The sequence below is a fragment of the Syngnathoides biaculeatus genome, chromosome 4 (assembly GCF_019802595.1).
Source record: "Syngnathoides biaculeatus isolate LvHL_M chromosome 4, ASM1980259v1, whole genome shotgun sequence".
Taxonomy (NCBI): domain Eukaryota; kingdom Metazoa; phylum Chordata; class Actinopteri; order Syngnathiformes; family Syngnathidae; genus Syngnathoides; species Syngnathoides biaculeatus.
In genome coordinates, this window is record NC_084643.1 from 6632235 (window position 1) to 6658878 (window position 26644).

General features: G+C 44.3%; 2 protein-coding genes across 6 annotated transcripts in view; one reads left to right on the forward strand and one right to left on the reverse strand.

The window, feature by feature from the left end:
- The first annotated feature begins 1276 nt into the window (after positions 1-1276).
- rfk (riboflavin kinase) lies at positions 1277-12104 on the forward strand. Of its 3 annotated transcripts, none has more exons than XM_061816497.1 (5): positions 1277-1805; positions 2985-3136; positions 5078-5180; positions 7016-7215; positions 11981-12104. In XM_061816497.1, exons 1-4 carry the CDS (start codon positions 1724-1726, stop codon positions 7201-7203), a joined length of 525 nt encoding a protein of 174 aa, XP_061672481.1. In that variant the 5' UTR covers positions 1277-1723; the 3' UTR covers positions 7204-7215; positions 11981-12104. The 3 variants fall into 3 exon arrangements, with proteins under 3 accessions (XP_061672481.1, XP_061672480.1, XP_061672479.1); XM_061816496.1 differs by lacking the exon at positions 11981-12104 and adding an exon at positions 8273-9783; XM_061816495.1 differs by lacking the exon at positions 11981-12104 and having other exon boundaries at positions 1281-1805; positions 7016-9779.
- The window catches only part of pcsk5b (proprotein convertase subtilisin/kexin type 5b), a 92586-nt gene continuing 75861 nt past the window's right edge, over positions 9920-26644 (reverse strand). The window contains exons 21-37 of one of the 3 annotated variants that reach the window (XM_061816491.1): positions 23589-23691; positions 22650-22786; positions 20740-20940; positions 20276-20338; positions 18823-18883; positions 18601-18746; positions 18321-18527; positions 18169-18252; positions 17216-17402; positions 16005-16219; positions 15667-15909; positions 13904-14140; positions 13643-13823; positions 13322-13539; positions 12309-12412; positions 12015-12216; positions 9920-10764 (exon numbers count right to left, since the gene is read on the reverse strand). In XM_061816491.1, the coding sequence (XP_061672475.1) occupies positions 10298-10764; positions 12015-12216; positions 12309-12412; positions 13322-13539; positions 13643-13823; positions 13904-14140; positions 15667-15909; positions 16005-16219; positions 17216-17402; positions 18169-18252; positions 18321-18527; positions 18601-18746; positions 18823-18883; positions 20276-20338; positions 20740-20940; positions 22650-22786; positions 23589-23691 (3056 nt within the window). In that variant the 3' untranslated portion in view covers positions 9920-10297. Of the gene's footprint in view, positions 10765-12014; positions 12217-12308; positions 12413-13321; positions 13572-13642; positions 13824-13903; positions 14141-15666; positions 15910-16004; positions 16220-17215; positions 17403-18168; positions 18253-18320; positions 18528-18600; positions 18747-18822; positions 18884-20275; positions 20339-20739; positions 20941-22649; positions 22787-23588; positions 23692-26644 lie in introns of those variants that run through there. The other 2 variants (XM_061816492.1, XR_009794519.1) reach the window with 2 other exon arrangements.

Here is a 26644-nt window from a genome sequence, read left to right on the forward strand (position 1 = left end):
GTCGGCCTATGTCAAAATACTGTACTTTTAACAGTGAACGCCAGATGGCGTTAAAAACATTATCAGTGGTATATGGAATGTAATACCTGTATAATACACGCACATAAAGTTGAAGGCAGAAGTGTACATACGCTGTGCAAGAAAACAAATCTTTGTTGTTGTTGTTGTCTTATTGAAATTAAATCAGATCTCGTTCCTTGAGTATTACCTCGCCAATGGCCACTCTCGGTGCTCTAAATGCTACAAGACCGCCTCCTTGCACAACTGCACAACTATGAATTATGTCGTACTAGGGCGGCACCAACTACCGCAGACAAATTCCTTGTGTGCTGATTTCCTGTCTGATTTCTTTTGATTTGCCCCATGATTTCAAACAAGGAAGCAGGGGTAGGCTACGGCAGTGATTTCCAACCTTTATAGAGCCAAGGCACATATTTTACAATTGAAAAATCCCACGGCACACCAACAAAAGTAAATGTCACCAAAAATGGATAGATTAATTACTGCCATCTATTAGAAGAGTTTTTTTTTTTTGTTCTGTCTGTCATCGTGCCTCACTGGCATAAATAGATGAATAAATATACATTATTTCCTGGGGAAAAAAAATATATATATATGTATTTTTTTTATTTTTTTTTTTACCAATTACATAAAATGGGATAACTTCCCACAAGCACACCTGAAGAGCGCTCACGGCACACAGTTTGGGAATCTGTGGGCTGCGGGAACTCCCGCGACCCTTGTGAGGATAAGCGACTCAGAAAACGGATGGATCGATTGTTTTTAATTAGATTCAGATTAATTTTAACAGCAAAAGTAACTTTCATAAAAAGTTTTAAAAAGTACGGTATTAGGTATTTTAAACCGTCATGATCTGATACCATTTTAATTTGGTATTTTGTAATTTTATAGTTTTAAAAACAATAATTACAGGTATCAAATCGTTTGTTAATTTAACACGAAATCAAAAAGTGGGTAGTTTGTGAAGCTCGTAAAATAGACCACTTCCATGCCAAAAACGTAAAAAATGATCGGTGAAAAAAACACACATAACGATTGGTTGTGTTGTATTTGTTTTCCCCCGAAATAAAGCATTTTTAGGCCATACAAAAATCCAGTGGGAAATTATTTCGTCTTTTTATGTGATTTAGCGCAAATACTTCGTGGTGGTAGCGGATTATCGAAGAGGGGATTTTCATTTTTCCGGCATAAATTGAAGGCACTGTGCGACGCCTCTTTTCGGTCGCGTGGTTGTGACGTCAACACGCAGGACGTTACAAAAAGAAGTAAAAAAAAAAAACTGGGCTGTCGTTCGACGTGAACATGTTCCGGGCTTCTTGGCTGCGAGCTCAGTGGTGTCGTCCGGCTTGCCCGCCGAGTGGACCTCGCTGAACAACAGAACACCGACACAAGCGCCTTAGCCCCGGGGACAAGCTCTTTTGAAAAAAAATATATATATAATTTTCTTTATTGGCGTTTCCGCTAATGCTAAGTACGCTAGCTAGTGTAGCAAGTGAACTTGCCCCCCTTCCCGCTTTGACCTGATACTCTTCGCGCGACTCTTCATTTACACCCGGCCGAAGATAAACTACATTCGGACTCTTTCGGCGGCTCGCTCGCTCGCTCGGGTTTCGCCGTTTCCGGCCTTCTTCTGGGGCTTGTTGCCGGCTTACGGCGTTCGAGGTCACCCGCGTTCTCCGGCTCCTTATCAAACCAGGTGGGAATGAAGAGCCTGCCGTATTTCTGTCGGGGAGAGGTCATCCGCGGCTTCGGAAGAGGCAGCAAAGAACTGGGGATTCCCACAGGTAACCATCCGCTGTCGTTGTCTTGGGACTAGGCATTTATTATTATCATTTTATTTTTTAAAACAGAATAAACGAAAATGTCTCCGCTTATATTTTGGCAGGCGTCGTCAACCTTAAACCTAACAGTTTGTCACGCACGTCTGCAAAAATACGCTCGGTCAAACTACATTTATCTATATTTTATTAATAGTGAATGGAAATCCTCCCAAATGGATAGGTTTCCGATTACGTCACCACCACCCTTAGACCAATCGGATAAATTTAAAAAAACTTCACGGTTCACCTATGACCTGGGATGCTGACCTCTATGACACACAAGATGGCGTAACTGGAAACCTATCCAATATTATGGACGGTGATTTATCAAGGAGGAGATAAATCAATATCCACCATCATTACATTTTTCAAGCGATCGACATTCCTAGGAAATCACAATGGCCCATCATTGGTGAGCTATTTGTAGAACAGGACAGTTGGTGGCTTCCTTGTGCCCACGGACGGGGGGGATGCGGGACGGGCGGGCACCCTTTTGTGGGTAAACACCCCCCACCCCCATTATGCACTTTGACAGGCTTGGCTAGAAGCCAATTTATGGTAAAATTTCTTTTTAGGTTTGACGATTTTACTGTCTGTGGTTACTGCTACTAAATTATGACCAAAGTTTTGCCATAAAAAATTGTAATAAACATATTTGTTTGTTATCCTTTGACTTTTTCAAAGTGTGTGTTTGGTTTAGATGGCAATCTCTCCAAAGTCGAGATAAACGGGAGTCTTCCGTCAGGTCGTTGTAGTTGCTGATTAACTCGAGTTGATCTTTTTCCTCAGTCATGCTTATGTAATGTGGCAGGTGAACAAAGTTTATAGACATCATATCATGATGTGATGTTTGGTATTATTAGAATGATAATTAGTTAGCTACAAGTCTGGGCAAAGTATGTCTTGTGTGCCTCATGTGCACTGCTTTTTTTGTGTATTTAAATAAATCCATTGTTATAGTTTTTGAAGTACATGTCGGAACAGGAATGTGTTTGCAGAACCATATTGTAGCGTAGTAGTGTTTTGCTTTTATTTCTCGACTTCCTATTTTATCATTTGTGATGAAATATTGTACGCGGTAGAGTTGGTAAGTTCCTTTTGCGCTGATTTTGGTCATCCGACCGTTGTTCATTTGGCCCGCAGCCAACTTCCCCGACTGCGTGGTGGAGCACCTCCCGGCCGACATCGGGACGGGCATCTACTACGGCTGGGCCTGCGTGGGCAACGGCGACGTTCACAAGATGGTGATGAGCATCGGCTGGAACCCGTACTACAAGAACACCAAGAAGTCGATGGTGGGTTCCGAATATTTCGCGGGCATTACCTGCCCCCCCAAATTGCACGATAGTATTCAGCGTTATACATTTTATAGTCGTTGCGAGGGGCTTGGCGAGCCGTTCAAGTGACACTGCGAACATTTGCTAACAGGAGATTTAAAAGCCACAAAATGTTTCTCGGTAATACTTGTCTATTGCCAAACTGCGACCCAAAAACGCTCATTTTATTTTACACGGCCCTTAAAACCAAATGACTTATAGGTGATTTGGTAGAAAATTCAGCAAATACAAATACATAGTTTTGTACACATTGCACCTCCCACCCCTAAAAAAAGTCAAATTTCTTTGCGTAGATTTTTAGTTTACATGAACATGTGACTTTTTCTGGCTAAATTACAGTTAAGTGTCTTTCATGTTAAAATACTATAACATTATTTCAGAATTAAAAAAAATGACTGAATTGAGATCTTTTTTCATAAAATGTCAACTTTTCGAGTAAAATTACAGCTTTTCATGTAACGTTTTCAATAGACTTTATCTTAAAATTTGCCTAAAAATCCATCCATCCATTTTATTTACCGCTTATCCTCACGAGGGTTGCGGGGCGTGCCGGAGCCTATCCCAGCTGTCAACAGACAGGAGGCGGGGTACAACCCTGAACTGGTCGTCAGACAAAATCATAGGGCACATCGAGACAAACAGTGGCACTCACAATCACACCTTGGGGCAATTTAGAGTGTCCATTTAATGTTGCATGTTTTTGGAATGTGGGAGGAAACCGGAGTGCCCGGAGGAAACCACGCAGGCACGGGGAGAGCATGCAAAAGTCCACACAGACGGGCCGGGATTGAACCGGGGACCTCAAAATTGTGAAGCCAACGCTTTACAGCTGTTCCACTGTGCCGCAATTTTAAGACATTTTATGTAATTTTGTAAGGGAAAAAGTACTTATCTTCATCTAAATTATAAACTTTCACATAAAACAACCTTCCTTATCAAGCAAAAAAATATATATAATTTTATTCCATTGAAAAAAAATGGATTTTTCTTTTCATTTAAATTCTGTTTTTCTTCAGATTAAATTCTGGAAAAAGTCCCAAAAATTAATTTACCTTTTTTTTCTTCAAAATTTTGCTGTGACTTGACTTTTTCTACAAAAAATTACATTTAAAAAAAATTTATATAGATATATATGCACTCAGTGTCATGAAATATTAGGCCACGCAAGTACTTAAGAGCAGTGAGAAAGTGTAAGTAATCGGCTTATCATGCATTTCTGGTGTTGGAAGGAGGTCCTTTTGGGGTCCTTCCACGTGTTCGTCCAATTCCAGGTTCGGTCAATAACTGCACTGCTGAAGTGTGAAATGTGAAATACATTTCCAAGTTTAATGAACAGAACACACTGTGACACAGGCAAAGGCTGTGGTCCGACACCGAGTGTGTGAAAGGAGAACAAAGATTGTATAGGCAAGGTTGGAAAGCTGCTGTTGGCGGACAAGTCTCAAAACAGAATCAGGAACAGGATGTGACTCGACACCCAAGGCCGTTGAGTCTGCTGAGGAACACCTCTGTTGTGACTGGACACTCAAGGCAGGTGCCTGCTTAAAAAAAAAAAAAAAAAAAAAACAACAACAACTACTACTACTACTAGTCCGTTTTGGCTAGTCACACAAGGCTGAAGCCTGCTGGGAAAAACAAGTCCACATAAGGCACTTCCTGGAAGCGGGTCTTAGCGCAGGTTGCCGTCTCAACATAACCTTTCACTGGGACGATCAAAAGCAGCCATTGATGCCCAAGACGGGATGTAATCACAGGATGATGTTCACATCGGTTAGAATTGACATTTAACACGGAGCGTCACCTCCCCGAGGCCAAGATGGCCGATTAGCGTGGCGGAACATCAGGATGTCAACGCGTTTGTTTGCGTGTGTGTGTGTGTGTGTGATTCTGTCGTCTCAGGAGACTCATGTGATCCACAAGTTCAAAGAGGACTTCTACGGCGAGACCCTCAGCGTGGTCATGGTGGGCTACATCCGTCCGGAGAGAAGCTACGACTCGCTCGGTAAAGTGCGCGCAAAATCACGCGGAAAGACTCGCGTTCTCGGGCTTCGAATGATCCAAATGAGAGGAGAAAAGCACAAGTAATCCTCAATAGTTTGCTTGTTTCAGTCCGATTAGAGGACCGTGTTCTGTAGCGAGCCCACAACCACCGAAGAAAAAGACTTGTTCAAACCGTCATGCACGCGGCGACCGCTCTATGATTTCCAGGCTTGTTGAGCCAGAGCAGCTGTGACGAGAATTCTGGTCGACAGCGGAGGGCGATATTGCCCAAAATGGCGGCTCAATTACCGTAATTGAACGCTGTCACTTTGATTGATTAGTTTTTAGAATCAATCAATCAGGATTTTTTTTTTTTTTTTTTTGTATATTTTCGATACTTAGTTACATTTTGCTCTTAATTGAGTTCAGAACTTTTATCGTGATACGACATGCAGTCACTCACATTTGGAAAAATGTCCGGCTGTGGCCAGTCACGCTCGCAGATAAAATTGCAGCTGCGATTAGGGATGGAATCTCAGCACCTTAAAATAATTAACGGGATTAAAATAACATAACTCTAAATTAAAAAAAAATATTAAGAGCAAATACATAACTAAAATGGAAGATGAAAATTTCAAACCCAGAAATGATCGTTTCCAATTTCAACTGATATTAGTAGAACATGATATTACAATATTTCATCCAGAAAAATTCTGGCCTGTAAAAGGAATAAACACAAACGGTCTGTTCCCGCAATGTTTTGAAAACGACGAAAGTTTATTTCAACATCATCGGCGTTAGCGGCAACAAGCTAGCCGATACGTCGGAACAGATGTTCCTGTCGCCAATCTTGATGTATTGTTATAATTTCGCGTAATAAACGGCGGTATCGATATTGTCAATCCATTGATTAAAGCTAGCAGTAGATGATTGAGGGTTATCAACCAAAACGGCGTTGAGCATCCCTGTTGTAACTGAAATTCCTTTGACGTGGCTCACGATGTTGATGGCTTTCGACGTAAATGCGCTCGCAGTACGTGAAGCACCTCTGAACGCGCTTCTGGCGTCACTTCCGAACATGCTCAGTACGGTTAACTTGCGTTTCCTGTTACCGGGTGAATACTGATTGTTTAGGAGCAGGCTTGTTTTGTTAACAACGTTTTATGAAATAAACACGTAAATTCACGTCAAGACTACACAAAATAAGCGACGTCTTTCAATATCTATTTCTACTACTCGTAACAATTTTTCCGCGCGTGATTTTCCGTGCTCGACTGCAGATTTGCGAGCGCGATGGCGCGCGGGCTTGATTGCGCCCGTCAAATGTGATTGACTGGTGTTAGTATAAACGTGTTACAGAATTTGAGATCATATCAGCCTTTTGCTAAATTCGCAGTTAGCATTAGCAACTTAGCGTTTTGCCTCTTTGGGTTTTAAAAAAAAAAAAAATGAGTGACCACCATTCAGCTTACTCATACATCATGTTATACAATATGTATATTCCGATCTCTCTAATCATGTCTTAAAAATGACTTTCAATTGATTGCTGGCAATGTTTTCACCGGCGCCAACGCATTGATAGCGTTGAGGAAATTTATATATATATTAAAATTTTTGTGGTCGACTTAGATATTTATTCCCCCCTCCCTCTCCTTGATTCGACTGAAATCTGTTAAATTTTTAATCCACCAACGCCATATGAATGCCGTTTTCGGACTGATGGGGGCGCAGACGCCGTATTTGTGCGCAGGCACTCTCACAAATGGGCCTTTTTAAGCCAGTTGCTAACCAGTTTGGCGGCAAGCGTCGGGTTCGTTCGAGAGCCTCACGTTACGCCGTTGTCTGTGCGTCCTCCAGAGGCGCTGATCGCCGCCATCAACGGCGACATCGCCGAGGCCAAGGTCCAGCTGGAGCGCCCCGAGCACGTCAAACTGCGGAGCGACAACTTCTTCACTAGCCATTCCTCTTCCTCCTCCTCTTCGGCGGCGTCCTCCTCCTCGTCCTCCTCCTCCTCTTCGTCACAGACAATCATCAACGGACACTGACGCCGAGCGCAGGTGACAGGCTGACTGTTGCCGTGGTGACGCCATCGTCCTTAAATTTGTCTTGCGTCGTTCGTCTTGGTGCCGTCTCTGTCTCACACACGCATGCACACATTCAGTGGGTCGGGGTCGGGGGTCGCATGACACTGCAAAGTAATGACCCCCAAGAAAAGACTGGGCAACGTTGCATTTTTGCTTCATTTTTTTTTTTTTTTTAAAGTCATACCGAGTCCAGTCTACTGGTGGTATGAGGTCAAAGGTCACCGTTTTACTCACCTGTTTTGTTTGGGCCCGATTTGCAAACAAATTACTACAACAATCGCCTTATCAAATTTCCACTTTACACGTCACATTTTATTTATCCATTTTCTTTGCCGCTTATCCTCATGAGGGTCGCGGGGAGCGCTGTGGCCTATCCCGGCTGTCAACGGGCAGTTGGCGGGGTACACCCTGAACCGGTCACCAGCCAATCGCAGACATTTTATTTATTCATGTGAACTACAATTGTTACAACTTTAGTTTCACACTATTCCTTATTTATTGTCATAAAACACATTTAGGCATAAAATGCGTTCTCGGAATCTTTCATAGATAACTTTGTTCTTAAAATATGCCAGTGGCTTCTTATAATTTTTTTTTTTCACTATAACTACTTTTAATTCACAAAAATTACTGTCTGTCCCCCCCCCCAAACACACACACACACAAATATTTAATGAACATTTTTCATGCAGCTCGAGCTTGTTGTCCAATTACATTTTCTTCATAATACAACTCTTTATGTAAAAATTAAAATTCTCTTTTGTAGCGTGCGAGTATATTGACGTGTTTTTACTTGCAAAACTGAATATCTTCCTTGCCCACCCCCCAAAAATTGTTTTTGGGAAGTAAAACAAATGAAAAATCAATTAATGATTTTTGTTCTTTTCCACATAAAGATTGTAATTAGAAAAAATGTTTTCTGTTTTTTTTTTTTTTTTTTTTTGCTGTGAAGCCACACATTTGTGGTATTTTTTTTTCCATCATTTTAAAAATATCCATCCATTTTCTTTTTTCCGCTTATCCTCACAAGGGTCGCAGGGAGTGCTGGAGCCTATCCCAGCCGGGACAAACGGCCACACTCACAATCACACCGAGGGGCAATTTTGGAGTGTCCAATGAATGTTGCATGTGTTTGGGATGTGGGAGGAAACCCACGCAGACACACGGGCGGGCCCCGGGATTTGAACCCCGGTCCTCAGAACATTGAGGCCAACGCTTTACTATTGCTATTATGTAATTTTGTATGAAAAAGTACATCTTATTTTCATGTAAATGATAAACTTTCACATAAAATAACCTTCCTTATAAAGAAAAAAATATATGCATTTATTCAGTTAACATTTTCTTCCATTAAAAAAACATTTTTTCTTTTCATTCAAATTAGTTTTCTTCAAAAGGAATTCAAAAGTCCCAAAACTTAATTTATCTTTTTTCTTTTTCCACTTAAAATGATTGAAAAACTTTTGTCCATAAAATTTTTTAACACATGAAAATAGTTTTCACATAAAATTATTTTGCTCAAGCATCTTTCATGTAAAGTTGTTTTCACCCTAAAGCATGATTTGCTTGGTTATTTTTGTGTATTAAATGTCCCACATCTTATTTTTCACACAAAAATATGGTATAACTTTATATATCTATATAAAGCCATTTGCTGCAAAAATAAGTTATTTTATTTCCATAAAAGGGCAACTTTTCCCCTGATTCTGATATTTGTGGGTGAAAAAAAAAATGACGAGGTTCTTCCCAAAGGCACTAATACATCATTTAAATTAAAAAGGTGGTTCAAATTTAGCCAGTCGCACAACATCGTCCAATAAAGACCGAAGCTCAGTCCACTCATACATTTTTTTGCATCACGTCATGTATATTACAGTTAAGTACATTCTATATGTATATACATGTGCTACAACTCAATCAATTTATTGTCTCTGTACTGTTGGGGAGTAAATTATTTGGAATATTTGTACAATAACTTGTGAATATAATGTGATTCATCCTGTAAACAGTTAATTTTGCGCTCGTTCAAATATTTGTGTCAAAAAAAGGACAACTGGAAGCAGGTCAATGTTACTTATCATCACAATTATAAATGAAATGTTGAAAGAAGAAGTGCTGTCCTTCCTCTCTTTCATAGCATTTCATCCAATAAATCATGCAACGATAATTACAAGTATTGGGAAATGAGTTTTGAAATGGAGCGTTTTATCGACACAGTCACGGGGCCGAAAGGGTCGTGACCTCGTTCCTACATCCGCGGGCGGCTTGCGATCCGGGTGTCTTGCCCAAGGACACAGCGCGAGCGGGATTGAACCGGGCAACCTTTGATCACTGGGCACACGTATCGTATATTTTCCCCACAGCTCAGTGGGTAGAGCATTGGCTTGGTTGTGAGTTCGTATCCCACTGGGGCCTCAACTCCCCAAAAGATGCCGTCTGGTATTTAAAAACTGTCCCAACCAAATATGAGGGTTCATCTGAGGTGGTGCGCTGTGGCGACCCCAAACTGGACAAGCTGAAAGAAATTTATTATATATATATATATATACACACATTTTCAAATTATGTCTTTTATGAAAAATCACATTTTACATTAAAAAATTATTACAATTGGACCTTTTCCTTTTGTTTCCAATTAAACCACTTTTTTTTTTCTACATACAACTTAATACAATTTCTATTTCATATTGCTTTACATGTTAAATTAGAAATGTACATTTTTTTTAACTCAAAATGTTCATTATTTTCACATAAAATGACTTAAAAAATATTTCTCATTAAAGTACCATTTTCTTTCCAATTTATTTTTTCCATCCCATATTGAAAGAGAATAATCCACATAAAATTCTACTTTTTGTCCCAAGTACACATTTGTACATAGTTCCATGTAAAATGCTTTTTCTTCATCAAAAAAACTTTTTTTTTTTTCTCCATGTAAAATATTTTTTTTTTAACTTTTGTTTTTAGGTGATTTTTTTTTTTTTAAAACAAAATCAAATGTTCCACTTAAACTCCGCCCGGTTTAAATGTCCAAGAAGTGAAACATGTCCGGCGTTCACGCGTATGCGTAGCTCTCGTCGTCGTACTCCATCTCAATGTCGTCGTCCTCCTCGTCACCCAAGAAGCCGTACTTGAACTTCCTGTACACGGTTCCATCTTGTGCCATGTACACGATGTCGTCGTAGTCGTCGTCGTCGTCGTCCGCCATGACAATTCTGTCGCTGTACTCCCCGAAGGAGGATTCGCCGGCTTGCCGCGTGGCGGCGCCTCCTCCGGCGCCGCCGCCGTCGTCGTCGTCGTCGTCGTCCACCTTCTCGTAGCCGCCGCTTTTGGTTTTGGGATGGCCGGCGGCAGCCGCGGCGAGCAGCTTGGAGCGAGCTTGGAGCAAAGCGAAGACCCCGACCCCGACCGACACGACGAGGAGGACGCAAATGGTGGTGGCCAATTTGGACCCGCCGCCGCTTTCCCTTTCCAAGTCGGCGCCGTCTCTCAGCACAAAGTTGACGTCCAGGACGCACTCGTCTGGAAAGAGACAGAACGCGCCGCATGGCTGCTTCCCCCATCATCGTTTTCGACATTAATTTTCCCACTTATTGGTGGTTCATTTTTCACAAATTCACCCATTTGCAGCTATCTGCCGAAATTCACATTTTCATGCTCTTTGGAGTGATTTTTTTTAGTCCCATAATTTCCATTTTACAAACCGTGACTTTTTTCACACGGCGGATTATGCGGCGAATTTTGCATTTTTTTTTTCTAACGGCCACACGGGGGCACTCGAGCGGAAAAGGTAAGAATGAGACCTGTGGAATATATGTGCCTAGGAAGTGACTTTTACCGGCCCTGTCAGCTTTGTGCTAGCGTGTTGCTGCTGTGTTACTGGCGTGTCTCAGTGATATTTACCAGTTTTTACCAAGTTTTATTTTAACCTGCCCTGTTAGCGTTAGCATTAGTTCAGCGCTAGCATTAAACTCTTTCTGTGGACTGTCTTTGTAAATATCTCGTGTTTCAATGTGGCAATTTGCGGATTTTACACAAATGCGTAATGTACCAAATGGTATTTCCTTTACAAATTCACTCAGTGAGGCTTGTAACCAGGTGCGCTCTGGAGGCCGGGAATTATGGTAGTCTTTCATGAACATCCATAAAAAAATTATTTCATTTTAAATTGAAAGAAGAACAAATTTCACAATTTATTTTAATTTAAAAAATTATAATGAATAAAATCTGTCATTTGACCATTTTTTTTTTCCTCCACCACAAAAACTAAAACGTGTAAAATGCCAACTTTTTAACACGTGGAAAAAAAAAAACTTCAATGTAAAACATACTTTATGTAAAGTTGATATTTCCACACAGTCTATCCGTTCATCCATTTTCCAAGCTGCTCATCCTCACAAGGGTTGCGGGAGTGCCAAACCCTATCCCGGCTGACTTTGGGCAAAAGGTGGACTACACCCTGCCCTGGTCGCCAGTCAGTCGCAGGTCACCTATCGACACCATCACCGAGTCGGAATCGATTCCACGGTATTAAATATTTCCCCCCCCCCAAAAAAAACATTTCTCAAACCGTCATGTGATGCATCAGCAGGAACGACAAAACAACCGCGAGAGAAATGCTTCGTTTCATTCACGTGACACAACAAGTCTGTCAGGCCTTTAGGGGTCGCGACCTCTGGGGCGGACCATATATATATATATATATATTTTTTTTTATATATTAATTTTTTTTCTAAAGGACAACATTTGGAAAAAGCGCCCGGCAGTCATACCAGAGGAGGCGTCGCAGTCGCAGCACTGCCAGCGTACGGGCCGGTCGGCGGGAAGCGTCCGGTCGCGGCAGCAGCCGAGGCAGCGGCCGTCCTCGTTCAGCATCTGCGAGGCGGGGCAGACGGTGCAGTTCCGGGCGTCCGGGCCGCGACAACCCAGGCAGGACCCGTCGCACGGCCGGCAGTCGGACTCGGAAGCCCACTCCTGGAATCGGGAAAACACAAAAGGAGAAGAAGAAGAAGTTGGTGCCGGGTCGGCTGAAGTCGCAAGTCAGCCCACGTGAAGAAGGTGAAGACCTGGGCGGCTAAATAGGAGCCAATCAGACACTGGGATTCGCAGATGCTGGAGCCGATCAGGCGGTAGCCGTGGTAACACGACTCACAGGAAGCAGCGCCGGCGCCTGGAAACGAACACCGGTTAATAACGCATTATATGACATTGTTATAACGTCACGTATGTTGAATACGGAACCTTGCAATGATTGCGGTGGATTATTGAATATGATTTTCTCAGGAGTGGAAAAGGGAAAAAAAAATCTCTTCGGAAATGTCAATTCAAAGACAAACGTTCATTTTCTCATTTTCAAAATATAATATTCTATTGCCCCTTTTGGAAGTCGTCGCCTTATCGCGGTGGAAGGGTTTGCGTGCCCCAGTGATGCCTGGAGCGAAGTTTTCTGGGCCTTCCCCACCCTTGGTTGGGTCCTTTATAATAAGTGGACCCTCTAAATTGCCCGTAGGTGTGATCGTGAGCGTGACTGTTGTCTTTCTCGACGTGCCCTGCGATTGGCCGGCGACCAGTTCAGGGCGTACCCCGCCTCCTGCCCATTGACGGCTGGGATAGGCTCCGGCACTCCCCCGCGACCCTCGTGAGGATAAGCGGCATAGAAAATGAATGGATGGATGAATTGATTTAAACCATTCTTGAACCCCCCCCACCCCAAAAAAAAAATACATTATATAAAATACATTTATCCGTCCAGCCATTATCCAAACCGCTTATCCTCACAAGGGTCACGGGAGAGCCTCAGCGGCAAAAGAAAACGGATGTATGTATTTCGTTTTATAATACAGTACTTTACAAGGACTCCTCTCAAGGAAAAGAGCACATTCTTGCGTTTCGAAATGCTAAATTTAAGACACAGTACAGGGAGGAAAAAAAAATAAAAATCTCATTTATTGTGACTAATCAATGGATTTCATAACTGCATAACTCCCGCGGCGCAAATTCGTCGCATTTTGCGGTGGAAATTCCAAAAAACCGTGTCACAGTTCCCGACGAGTTGTCCTCTGAAAACCGGGTCACAAACCTGTGCAGGTCTTGCACGTGGGGTGGCACTTGAGGCAGGTGTGGGTCCAGATGTGATGAAAGTACCCCGGCGGGCAGCTCTCGGCGCAGCGGCCCGGCCGCCTCACGTAGACGAAGCCGTCTCGGCAGCTCAGGCAATCGGTGTCGGCGGGCCCCCGGCAGCTCCCGCAGGCGGGGTCGCAGCGCTCGCACGTCATGCCGCTGCTGTTCCCGAAATGACTGCCAGAAGGACAGCAGAGGTGGCGCGGAGGCTTAAATATGAAATTTGACAGTTTTTGAGTCGCCGTGTCAAAAATCAGGAGAAGTTAAATCGAGTTCTGACCTCTCGGGGCACGTTTGGACACAGCTCGCGCCGTGTCTGAAGAAGCCCCTCCTACAAGTGTGGCACTGGACACTGTGGCGACCCGAGCACGAAGCGCAGCTAAAGTGGCATCGCACGCAGGTGTGCGCCTCCTTGTCGTCGCCATAGTAACCGGAGGGACACTGCAGTACGCATGTGGAGTCTGGCGTACAAAAAAAACCATAAAGACAAAGGTCAACGCAAACCGTCTCGCCCAGAAGCAGGCCGAGCGGCGGCGCTCACTGAGCAGGAATCGCGGCGGGTCGCAGTTCAGGCAGCGGTCCGGACCGGGCCCCCCCGAGCAGCGGCGGCAGGAGGCGTGGCACGGCCGGCACCGACCGCCGCCGTCCGCGAAGGAGCGCTCGGCGCAGCGGCTGTACCACACGCAGCGGCCGCTGGCGTCGAGGTGGCGCTGCAACACGCAGCTGAGGCACGACGACGGCTCGTTGCCCGAACACGTCAGGCAGGTGTGGTCGCAGTCTGCGCACACGCCAGGCAACGCGCCCGGTCAACATCCGCACACACGCTACAAAATATTCTTCTTAATGTTTAGTTTTAGCACATTGGATGACATCTATGATTTGATGTCAGATGATTAAAGAGCAGCGGTGAAGTTGAGTGCGCGGAAAAACTGCTGAGTTTCAGATTTGCATCATTGGCATAACTGGAAATGGAGTCCATGATGACTAATCTGGCTGAGAAGGAGCTTGGAGATGGTCCAAGGACGGAGCCTTGAGGCACACCTCACTATTTTTTTATTTTAATGAGGTAAGTTACATTCAGCGTTTTATTACACATATAGCTTAGTTTTTGTATTCTATTTCCTTTTTTAACATCTTACGTTTTATTATATTTCCGTTTTCAATTTTTCATTTTTTTACAAAAAATTCACTCTATGTGCTTGTGTGATTTAATTCGTATTGTTTTATATGATATATTTTATCCATCTACAATATAGGTGCAATAGTTACATGTATATTGTATTTTCTAATAATTTTTGTAATTCCATTGGCTATTACATTTATTATTAAATATAAATATTATTTGATATTTACCAATTATATGTAATTATATATTTTGTATATTATGAATTAATTATATATTATATTAAAAACATATATTTAAATTTTACACCTATATGTATCTATTCATTATATTTAATTATATTATATTGTTCTTTATATTTCCTTATTTTTTTGGGGCCTTTCATCACGTACACATTCTTTTTTTGCATTTTAATTTCTAGTTTTGTTAGTAATTGTGTTTTGTTTTATTTACATATTTGGTTAAATTCTTCTCACATTTATTTAAAAAATACTAATACCTACTTTTTGACTTTTTATGCTCCGTTTGATCTAATTAATCGCATTATGTATTTTTTCATTCAAAATAATATTGATGGCTTAGGTCAGTTAGCTAACACTTATTACTAAAATGAAAATTTGATTCACAAAAATTGGTTCAATTCTTCTTACATATATTTTAAAAAAATACTCTACCTACTTTTTGACTTTATATGCTCTGTTTGATCTAATTAATTGCATTATGTAATTTTTATTCAAAATTATCTTGAAGGCTTAGGTTAAGTTAGCTCACCCTTATTACTAAAATGAGAATTTTGTTTTATTTGCATATTTGGTTAAACTCTTCTCACATTTATTGAAAAAAAATACTGTACCTACTTTTTCACTTTATATGCTCTGTTTGATCTAATTAATCGCATTATGTATTTTTTTATTCAAAATTATATTGAAGGCTTAGGTCAGTTAGCTAACACTTATTACTAAAATGAAAATTCTGTTTTATTTACATATTTGGTTAAATTCTTCTCACATTTATTGAAAAAAAATACTGTACCGACTTTTTCACTTCACATGCTCTGTTAGATCTAATTAATTGCATTCTGTATTTTTTTTTTTTTTTATTCAAAATATTATTGAAGACTTAGGTTAGTTGGCTAACCCTCATGACTAAAATGACATCGGATTAACTTTTTCGCGTTCTACCTCTGCACTCGCCGTCGGCCTTCTCGTAATAGGTGTGGCCGGGACACTGGGGCAGACACTCTCCATTGTAGCGCTTGGCTCTGGGGTTTCGGCACGCGCCGCAGTCGTCGCGGTCCGGCCCGTCGCACGCGGCGCAGTCGGCGTGGCAACGAACGCACTCGTGCTGCTGCTCGCTGGGGAAAAAGCCGGCGGGACACTCGTCCACGCACTTGTCGACGTGGAGGAAGAAGTATTCCGCGCACTCTGTTGAGGACGACAACGAAATACTGAAAGCATCATAGCGACCCCCCCACCCCAGTTGTGTTTTTTCACCACTTTTGGATTTCCAGGCAACTCACTGAGACAGAGGCCGTCGTGGTTGCAGTGGACGCAGTCGGGGGGACAACGAAGACAACGCGCGTCTTTGCCGTAGCGGCCCGGCGGACAGTCCCGCACGCACCTGTGCTCCAACAGGAAGTGCTCGGGCCGGCAGCGCAGACAAAAGGAAGCGCTGGCGTTACAGGACGCGCACTCGGCGGCGCACGGGCGGCACGTGCCACCCTCGGGGAACCCGCTGCAAAGGAAAACACACACACACACACGTACTGGAAGTACCTTGGGACACTTGAAGAAAGTCATGAACCACCCCACGCCCCCCAAAAAATATTTATTATTTGAGTATTTAGCAAACGGAAACAATTTTGGAAAAATTTCAGATTTCATGTCGGATAGTGAGAAGAAAAAAAAAAAGGCCTTTCATAGAGCAGATGTTCAACTGTATTTACAGTACCATAATTTTCGGCCTACAAGCCGCGACTTTCTTCACACGCTTTCAACCCTGCGCTTTATGTGGTGATGCGGCTAATTTGTGCATTTTTTCCAACAGCCGCAAGGGGACACTAGCGCGGAAAAGGTAAAAGTGAGACCGGAATATATGTGCTGAGGAAGTGACTTTTTCCGGCCATGTTAGTGCTGCGCTAGCGTTAGCACTGTGCTAGTGTGTTGCTGCTGTGTTACTAATGTGTCTCAGGGATTTTTACCGGTAAGTTTCTTTTTGCCTGTACCGTGGCGTTAGCGTTCACCCCACACTTGTGTTAGCGCTGCACTAGCGTTAAACTCTTTCTGTGTACTTTGTATTCACATTTTCACGCTGTTTGTAGCGATTTTTTTTAGGACCATAATTTCCGGCCTACAAGCTGCAATTTTTTCACGCGCTTTCAACCCTGCGGTTTATGCAGTGATGCGGCTAATTTGTGCATTTTTTTTTCCTAACGTCCGCAAGGGGGCAATTGAGCGCAAAAGGTAAGAGTGAGACCGGAATATATGTGCCGAGGAAGTAACTTACCGGCCATGTCAGCGCTGCGCTAGCGTGAGCGCCATGTTAGCATTAGCAACGCGCTAAACTCTTTCTGTGTACCATCTTGCACTTGCGGCTTTTATACAGCTGCGGTGTATGTACGTACCAAATGGTACTTCCTTTACAAATGTACTGGGTGATGCTTATAACCAGGTGCGCTCTGTAGGCCGGGAATTACAGTATATTTGTACTGTCGCTAATAAAAGCACTGACCTGTCACATTGGAGCACGCAGGTTGCGTTTTGCAGGTAAAGTCCAAGATGGCACCGCTGGCACGCGTCGGCGTCGTGACATGAGGCGCAGCCGTAGGCGCACGTGTCACAGCGGCCGGACGTGACGTTCGCAAAGGTGGATGCGGGGCAGTGAGACACGCACGTCTGATCGGATGTCAGGAAGGCGGCTAGAAAAAACACAACAATCACGTGGGCGGTCGCGCTCATGCTAACGCTACTCTGGGAGTTTTACAAACAACGTGTTAAAATCCGGCGGCACAGTGGATCATTTGGTAAAGCGTTGGCCTCACAGTTCTGAGGTCCCGGGTTCAATCCCGGACCTGCCTATGTAGAGTTTGCATGTTCTCCCCGTGCCTGCGTGGGTTTTCTCCGGTTTCCTCCCACATCCCAAAAACACGCAACATTAATTGGACACTTTAAATTGCCCCTCGGTGTGATCGTGAGTGTGGTTTTTTGTCTCGATGTGCCCTGCGATTGGCCGGCGACCAGTTCAGGGTGTCCCTCGCCTTCTGCCTGTTGACAGCTGGGATAGGCTCCAGCACTCCCCGCGACCCTCGTGAGGGTAAGCGGCAAAGAAAATGGACGGATGGATGTTAAAACACACAAAAACAGATCAAATGATGGCAGACGGACGCACATCTAATAAGGAAGGAGGGGGCTGTCGGAAATCAGCGTAACAGGGGACACCCAAAAATTAAAAATATTTTTTTAAACCGAAAGAAAAGAAACGAAAAGGAAAATTTGCCTTTTTTTTTTTTTCAATTAAAAAAATAATTAATGGGGGAAAAAAATGGTGAATGCCGCTTATGCGGGGTTCCACTGTACCTCGCTCACCAGTCACTGAAATGCTCTCAGAATATGTATGAGAACGTTTCGGTCATGTACGTGAGCAACATAAAGCCAACATTCTCGGGACAAGACGTGTGGCGAGACCTCGGCGACAGGCGATGCAGTCGTCCCTGCGCGCACCCAAGCAGGCCTCGCATGAAGGATGACACAATTCACACTCTCCGTGTACTGAAAAGCAAAGAGCCAGTCAGCGTTTCCCTTGGAAGTCAAACCACGACGGCGTCGCTTCTTCGTACCGTTCCTGAAGTGTCCGCCAGGGCAGGCCCCCAGCTGCGTCCCCTTCACGCACTCGCCGTCTTTCAGCACCAGCTCGTCGCGGCACGAGTCGCAGTCGTCGAAGCCCGGCCCGCCGCACGTCTCGCACGCCCGGTGGCACGCTTCGCACTCCTGAGCCTCCGCGTCCACGAAGAACCCCCCCTGGCACTCCTCCACGCAGCCTCCATCTACACGCACACACACGCCGGTCTCGCTGCTCTCGGGAATGCGGGCTCCAAAACAACGGGTGGGCGGCGGTACCGAAAAGGTAAAAGCCCGGCTGACACCAGTAGCACTGCGATTGGTCGCAGACGGTGCACCGCCGGTCTTCACACGGGGCGCACGTCATGCTCTCGGGAACGCCGACGGTGCCGTCCGGGCACAGCTTGTAGCAGTCAGAAAACATCCTGCCGCGAACGAAAAAACACACAAACGCAAAAATGCACAAAATGTTTCAGGTGGGGTGGGGGGATTCTAACTTACTGGTAGAAATCATCTTCACACTTGAGGCAGTCGGTTCCCTTTTCTGGGTGATCGGCGTCCTCTGCGAAGAGCACAACAGTGGCGAGAAATGCAGGTTGGCACGCCATCGTGGCTAAAAAGTCGAACCTTGGTAATTTCATCCAAGCAGAACCCGTTGGGAGACTTTGTTGTGGGCCAATTTCTTATTTGACTCCTTTTATAATCTTATTTTCATTTTCACGTGCAACTTGGGGCGGCACCGTGGATCAGCTGGTAAAGCGTTGGCCTCACAGGTCTGAGGACCCGGGCTCGATCCCCGCCCCGCCTGTGTGGAGTTTGCGTGTTCTCCCTGTGCCTGCGTGGGTTTGAGCTTGGGGATTTTAGTCTAAATTCACACGTGACAAAATTGGGGGCTCATCCGGGATCGAATTATTTTGACATTCTAGACATCTGTTTAAAAGAGTTCTTTTTTTTTTTTTTTTTTTTCTGCATGTTTGCAACTTAAACTGTGAAGCCAGCAAAATGGAGTTCAGACTTGAGCACTTGATTAGGTCCCCCACCCCTGAATCAGTCTGTGATTTGCGCAAGTCTGATCTTCCGCAACTTGCTCGTCATTTCAGACTTGATGCCAAAGCTGATATGAGAAAATTAAAAATTTTGAAAATTGTTCTGAGATATTACATTGATGAGAACATTTGTGTTCGTCATGTTTTGGCCTTGGTAAAAGGGGAACCTTCAGACGTTGTGGAGTTGGAGGAAACTGGAATTACAACTTCAACTACAAAGGAAAGACATAGAACTTGAAAAAAATTTAAATTTGACAAAGAATTGAACAAACAGGCAACTCCGGTTTCCTCCCACATCCCCAAGACATGCAACATTAATTGGACCCTCTAAATTGCCCCTAGGTGTGATTGTTAGTGCATCCATTTGTCTCTATGTGCCCTGCGATTGGCTGGCGACCAGTTCAGGGTGTAGCCCGCCTTCTGGCCATTGATAGCTGGGATAGGCTCCAGCACTCCCCGCGACCCTTGTGAGGATATGCAGCAAAGAAAATGGATGGATGGATTAACCATGCGCATAGTAAACAAAACACCTCACATCTTGCAGTGTCGTTTACTAGCAGCAGGGGGCACTCGAGCACAATACAAAAACGCCATCTGAATTGATCATAGGGAAAACTGGATGGGAAGAATTTTGCAAGGCACTTTTTTTTTTTTGGACAAACCTAAAGGAATCACACAGTGGAGCGACCTAGAGCCCGAGGGCGAGATGCCGTAACCTTAACACCCCCACCCCCCACCCCCTACCCCCAACACACACACACACACAAGAATGAACGCAGAAGGACAAGCTGCTACGTGTGCCAGACAATTAGTCGTTCACACAGTTGGAAGAACAAGACCAGAAGCACTCACGAGCCGGAAATCTTGGCTTCAGGTTTTGTGTATGTGTTGTATTGTCATGTACTCACTGTATTCACACCGTTTGCAGCCGTCGTCGCAAGGGAGACACGCCCCGGCCTCTTCAAGCTCAGCTGAACAGCACAAGTTGAAAAAGACTTGGTAAAGGCAAAATGGCATTAAGATGTCTAGAAACAGGAAACAACTCAACCATTCAGTGATCGGGATGAGATTTTGCAGATCTCCCTTTAATGTGACACGTAAAATGATGAAGATTATGGATTTTAATATATGATTTATGACTATTTATTTATTGTTTTGTTGCACATTCATTTTGAACTTTGTGACTACTGAAAATGCTTTCAAGGAAGAAAAAAAAAAAAAAACCAACATGTTTTGGTCATGAGATCATAATCCAAGCGGGCATATTTACAATATAGTGAGACCGGTGGAAAGCCCTCCACGGGGGGGCTCCAACATGATACAAAATATGAAACGATGTAGTCTTTCTGCACGCGGATTTTTGAGCGCTCACCTGTGCGGCACTCCAGCGAAAAACACCGCCCCTCTCTGAGTTTGTGTCCCGGGCCGCAGCTGAGGCAGCGGGCGGCCGACGCGCAGGCCACGCAGTCGGACGCGCACGGCTCGCAACGTTTGTGCTCGGAGTGGAAGAAGCCCTCGGGGCAGACGTCTCGGCACTGTCCCTCGAACAGGTAGCGGGGAACGTCGAACATATCTGGAAGTGGGAGGCGTAGGGGGTGAGGAAGAAAAGCTCTGTTTAACGTTTAGACTGCACGGCAAAGTCGAGACTCTGGAATGTTACACTGCGACAGAAAGTCGAATCACGGCAGGACTTCTCTGTGTAAAGAAGACTAAATTTGATCCAAGAGGAGACTAAGCGTCACTACAGCAAACAGGAGACTGTGGAGTCTCGTATAATAACGGCAACAACAACAAAAGGCGTCCAAAGTGAGTCGATATGCGGCGCCACATCTCTGCAGTACTTGACCACGATGATGATGTTATGACCTCTCTTCCAGATCTGTTCGCTGATCCAGAAGATTACAAGTAGTTAGTGATACATTTTCCTCCGAGTGTAACTATGTTTGTTTTCATAAATATGATTCTGTAGAATAAAGCCGAAAGGGTGATCTATTAGATGACGTGAGGATTTGAGCAAATATACGATAATGTGGAAAAAAATTGTAAATATAATAAAGTAACTCCTTCTACCTGCAATGAAGAAATACTTTGCTCTGCTCCAATTCAGTAACTGTTTCTGCCTGCAATGAAGAAATACTTCGCTCTGCTCCAATTCAGTTAAGAATGCTTTGCTCTGCCTGCAATGAAGAATGCTTTGCTCTGCTCTAGAAAATGTGGTAGCAAATGTAGGATGAACAGGTGGGAAATGTAGGAATAATTGTGAATATAATGATCATACATCTGCTTCCAGTAAAGAAATGCTTTGCTCTGCTCTAGATAACGTGGAAGCCGCCTAGCAGGAGATAGCAAGAACAAAAACATCTAATCATCACAACTGTTAGAACTGCTGCCTGTTAAAGAAAACATGACCACACGTGTTTCCAGACTCATTTTAACCGAGAGGAGAATATGGACTGCTGCACCCAAGTACAGACTGTGAAGTATATTAACGTTTAAAAAAAAAATAAACTAAAAAAGGCGAATCGAGTGCTGGCAAGGAGACCAGTTTCATCCGAGAGGAAAACGAGGGTCTCCGTGACAGAGAAGAGACCGTCTGGTATTATCTTGCAATGTCCCGGGCCGACGTACAACAACAAGCTAACATATCATCCATCCATCCAGCTTCTTAACCGCTTATCCTCACAAGGGACGGGGGGATTGCTGGAGCCTATCCCAGCTGTCAATGGGCAGGAGGCGGGGTACACCCTGGACTGGTTGCCAGCCAATCGCAGGGCACATAGAGACAAATAGCCGCACTCACAATCACACCTATGGACAATTTAGAGTGTCCGATTAATGTTGCATGTTTTCGGGATGTGGGAGGAAACCGGAGTCCCTGGAGAAAACCCACGCAGGCACGGGGAGATCATCCAAACTCCACACTGGCGGGTCCGGGATTGAACGTGGGTCCTCAGAACTGTGTGGCCAACGCTTTTACCAGCTGATCCACCGTGCCGCCGCTAACATATCATTAGACGTTTTTTTTTTTTTTATTATTATTTCTAAGCAGTTTAATCCAAAAGGAGACAAAGGGCCTATGTGGAGTATAAAACGTGAAAGGCACCCCTGCTCCACATGCCCCCTGCTGGATCTCACAATCGTAAAATCGCCAAAGCATTGATCCACTGGCTTAGCAGTCAGGAACAAAATTGAGGATTCCCTCTGATCCCAGGTCAGACGGCACCTCAAATCAGGTTTACTATGGCTAGAGGAGCTGATCCCAGGCCAGTGGAGAGCTGGTACCTGTGTCACAACTGGTGCAATTGTCCGGACCCTCGTCAGTGCACTCGTGGCAGGTGGGGTGGCAGCGGTGACACTCCCCGGCCGCGGCGTAGCGCCCCCTCTGGCAACGGATCACACAAGCGCCCTCGTCGAAAAGCCTGCACGAGAAACAACGTGATTGACAATCAACGACAACAACAAAGACCGCCATCTTGAATTACTGAAGATGGAAAATACATGATTTCATCTCCACAAATGATGTTCATCTGTGGAATCGATCATATTAATCTTACCGATTCTGTGAAATTGATGAAAACTATCATATCGTGGAGATAGTCGGGACAATAAAAAGACTAAAAACTTTGTGCAGTTAACGTCGCAAAACAGCAAAAGTGATGTCAAGCTGCTTTCAAAATGATTACATTGTAAGTTTCCATGAGTCGAAAATGTTTTAAAAATGAAATGTGACACCTTTGTTGCATTTTTCCCCCAATGTGGGGACACGGGCTGCTGCTTAAACGTTTAATTTTCTCTCAGATAAACCGGAAAGACACCACAAAACATTAAATAACGTTAAAATTAAAACTTGTACTAGCGGCAAACTTCACCGTCGTGCTTTTACATTCAACTAAGTTAGCGAGCGCTAACGTTCTGGCTAATACTATTAAAGTTGGCTCCAACATTCAAATATGATTTACATGAAATAAAAACATTCAGGATGTAAAAAAAACAAATCAATTTAATTCCATCAAAGCTAAAATAATAAGGTGACGGATTATGTCTGTTTCTTTTTAAGTTATGCAGTTTATTTTCTTTCAGTATATACAGCTGCGGCATGAATGAACGAACAGCGATGTACTCGGGGAACTCATTTGTTGTTTATCATCACGAAATCCTTACATTTTGCGTACAAAGCCGTACAACGTTCATTCGGGAGGAGCGCAAAGTGGTCTTTCTCACCGTGCGGGGGGGCAGCTGGTGCAGTTTTCTCTCTCGGGCCCCGTGCACTCCAGACAGGTTGCGTCACACAGGTGACAATTGCCGTGGCCGCCCATGTATTGGCCTGCAACGTGGACACCACAGCGTGCGCTGCTGAAAAGAAAAAATTGGCGGTACACCCCCCACCCCCACCCCCACCCATCCCACATAAAAGCTTGAGGACTCGCACATTGCCACAACCATGACAAGAGCATGCAAAATCCTCTTGGACCCTCCTCATCCTGGTCACCACCTGATCCAGTTGCTTCCCCCGGGTAGGCGATATCGAACTAGCAAACACCCCGGCAAGCAGACTTCCCTCTTGCACTGAACTTCTTAAAACAGTTAACTTACAATTCCATTGTAAAATCCTGCCAAGTTTATCTTGACGTTGTTTTCAAATCTCCGACCAGCCAATTACCGTAATTCCCGGCCTACAAAGCGCACCTGGTTAAAAGCCTCGGTACACAGAAAGAGTTTAACGCTAGTGCGACGCCGCATAAACCGCAGGGTTGAAAGCGTGTGAAAAACGTCACGGCTTGTAGGCAGGGAATTATGGTATAATGTTATTCTTTGCGGTAGTCTCGTCAGACTATTTTCACATCCGGCCACGCATACATGCTTGTGTATGTGCACCATTTGCACAATTGACACGCTTCCTGATTATCACCCTCCGAGTCACTTGAAACTGCATACATGTCCTGAGGTTTTGCACAATGGTCGCTGTGGCAGACTATTGCTTTTAGTCATTTCAAACTGCTCTAAATTGCTTTAAAATATGTATTGGCATTTGCCAGATTGCCAGTACATGTTTTTTGGTCAGTGACTCTCCATACTCTTGTTTTGTTGTCCATCCACCCATTTTCTACCGCTTTTCTGGGTTGGGTCGCGGGGAAGTAGCTTCAGCAGGGATACCCAGACTTCCCTTTCCCTGTCCACTTCTTCCAGCTCTTCCGGAGGGATCCCGAGGCGTTCCCAGGCCAGCTGAGAGACAAAGTCCTCACCAGGCATGCACCCGGGAGGCATCCGAATCAGATGCCCCAGCCACCTCATCTGGCTCCTCTCGATGCGGAGGAGCAGCGGCTCGACACTGAGTCCCTCCCGGATGACCGAGCTTCTCACCCTATCTCTAAGGGAGAACCCGGACACCCTGCGGAGGACACTCACTTCGTCCGCTTGCATCCGGTATCTTGTTCTTTCCGTCACAACCCACAGCTCGTCCCCATAGGTGAGGGTAGCAACGTAGATCGACTGGTAAATTGAGAGCTTCGGCTTTCGACTAAGCTCCCTCTTCACCACAACCAACCGATGCAAAGTCCGGATCACTGCACGGATCTGTCTGTCGATCTCCCGCTCCATTCTTCCCTCACTCGTGAACAAGACCCCAAGGTACTTGAACTCCTCCACTTGGGGCAGGATCTCATCCCCGACCCGGAGAGGGCACGCCCCCCTTTTCCGACTGAGGACCACGGTCTCTGATTTGTTTTGTTGTCTCACAAGTATTTTCCATCAAATGGCTATCTGAGATCATACGAGAGCAAAGTCCTTGTTTTTGACATATTTGGCAAATATGAGGATTCTGATTGTGCCAAACAAGCCTTACGATCGATCCATCCGCATCGTCACTCACTCGTTTTACACTTGAGCGAAATCCCGCGACGCCATCGTATTGACCTTCCTCACTAACTCAATCTCATTATTCTCAGTGACGTGTTGCCTCTTTGCAAAAGTAAAATAAAAGTCCAATGCAAAACGATGTGGAGTCTGAGGACAAAGAAAGCCGACAGTCAGATGAAGTTAAGTGAAAATATTTAGCAACTGGGAAAATATAGCTAAATATTGCTATATGCCTTCTAGACACACTGAACACTCTGCAGGGGAGTTTTTAAGAATTTCCTCTCCGTAGTTAAAAGGTGCACCTGATGTTGCGGCCAATACAGTACACACTTGTAACAACGCAGTTGCGTGTGCAGATATTTCGGATTTGCAGTCAAACAGCGGAAGTAAGAAAAGAGGACGCGAGTTTGGGGAATAGAAACTTTTGCTGTCTTGGTTGATGCAACAGGGATCTAGTGAATCAACTCACCATATGGAGTAGACGACCCCAAAAATATCTCAAGAACCTCAAGAACCCACAGCTCTATTATTTTGATTAGAAGCTGCCATTGGCCTTCTCCAGCTGCCCTACATATTTTTTTGTTGCCAAAGTTGAACAACGTTGGTTAGAAAGATGGAGGTCGCTAAATTGAGAGACTTTTGAGTTTTCAATAGCGTGTGGGCTGAGCATGGTGGCAAACTTTATACAAAATATACAAAACGATAGCTCAGCTACAAATACGTTCGTGGGGGTGGGAAAATTCAGCACCTGGAGATTTACTTTTGGTTCCACCATGAAACACACAAAACGAATGGATCAATGCCTGAAAACACATTTAGGCTAGAATCAAATGTGTGACAATTTGGCCATTCCCAGGGGTCACCAATTCGGCCAAAAGATTTTGTCCAATTGCTGTGAAATTGATAAACTGTGGATTATTTACCATAATTTCCGGCCTATAAGCCACAACTTTTTTCCACATGCTTTCAACCCTGCGGTTAATGCGGTGATGCGGCTAATTTGTACATTTTTCTAACAGCTGCAAGGGGGCAATCGAGCGGAAAAGGTAAGAGTGAGAAAGGTGGAATATATTTGCCGAGGAAGTGACTTTTACCGGTCCGGCTCTGTTAGTGCTGCGCTAGCGTGTTACTGCCGTGTCCGTAATTTTTACCAGCATGTTTTTATTTTTTTTAACCGGCCCTGTTAGCACGGCGCTAGCGTTAAACTCTATGTACCGTCTTTCTTTGAAATATCTCTATGTGGGTTTCAATGTGGGCATTTTGGGCTTTTACACAGCTGCGGCGTATATATGTACCAAATGGTATTTCCTTTACAAATGTACTGGCTGAGGCTTGTAACCAGGTGCGCTCTATAGGCCGGAATTACGGTACATGGCTGCAAATTTTGATGACTCTCCCCACAAAACAATCAACAACTAAGC

Excerpts from the sequence above, each read along its gene's own strand:
- rfk (XM_061816497.1), top strand. The coding sequence starts at position 1,724 with ATGAAGAGCCTGCCGTATTTCTGTCGGGGAGAGGTCATCCGCGGCTTC. Across the intron at positions 1,806-2,984 it reads AGAACTGGGGATTCCCACAG|CCAACTTCCCCGACTGCGTG; the intron begins GTAACCATCCGC and ends TTTGGCCCGCAG. Across the intron at positions 3,137-5,077 it reads AGAACACCAAGAAGTCGATG|GAGACTCATGTGATCCACAA; the intron begins GTGGGTTCCGAA and ends CTGTCGTCTCAG.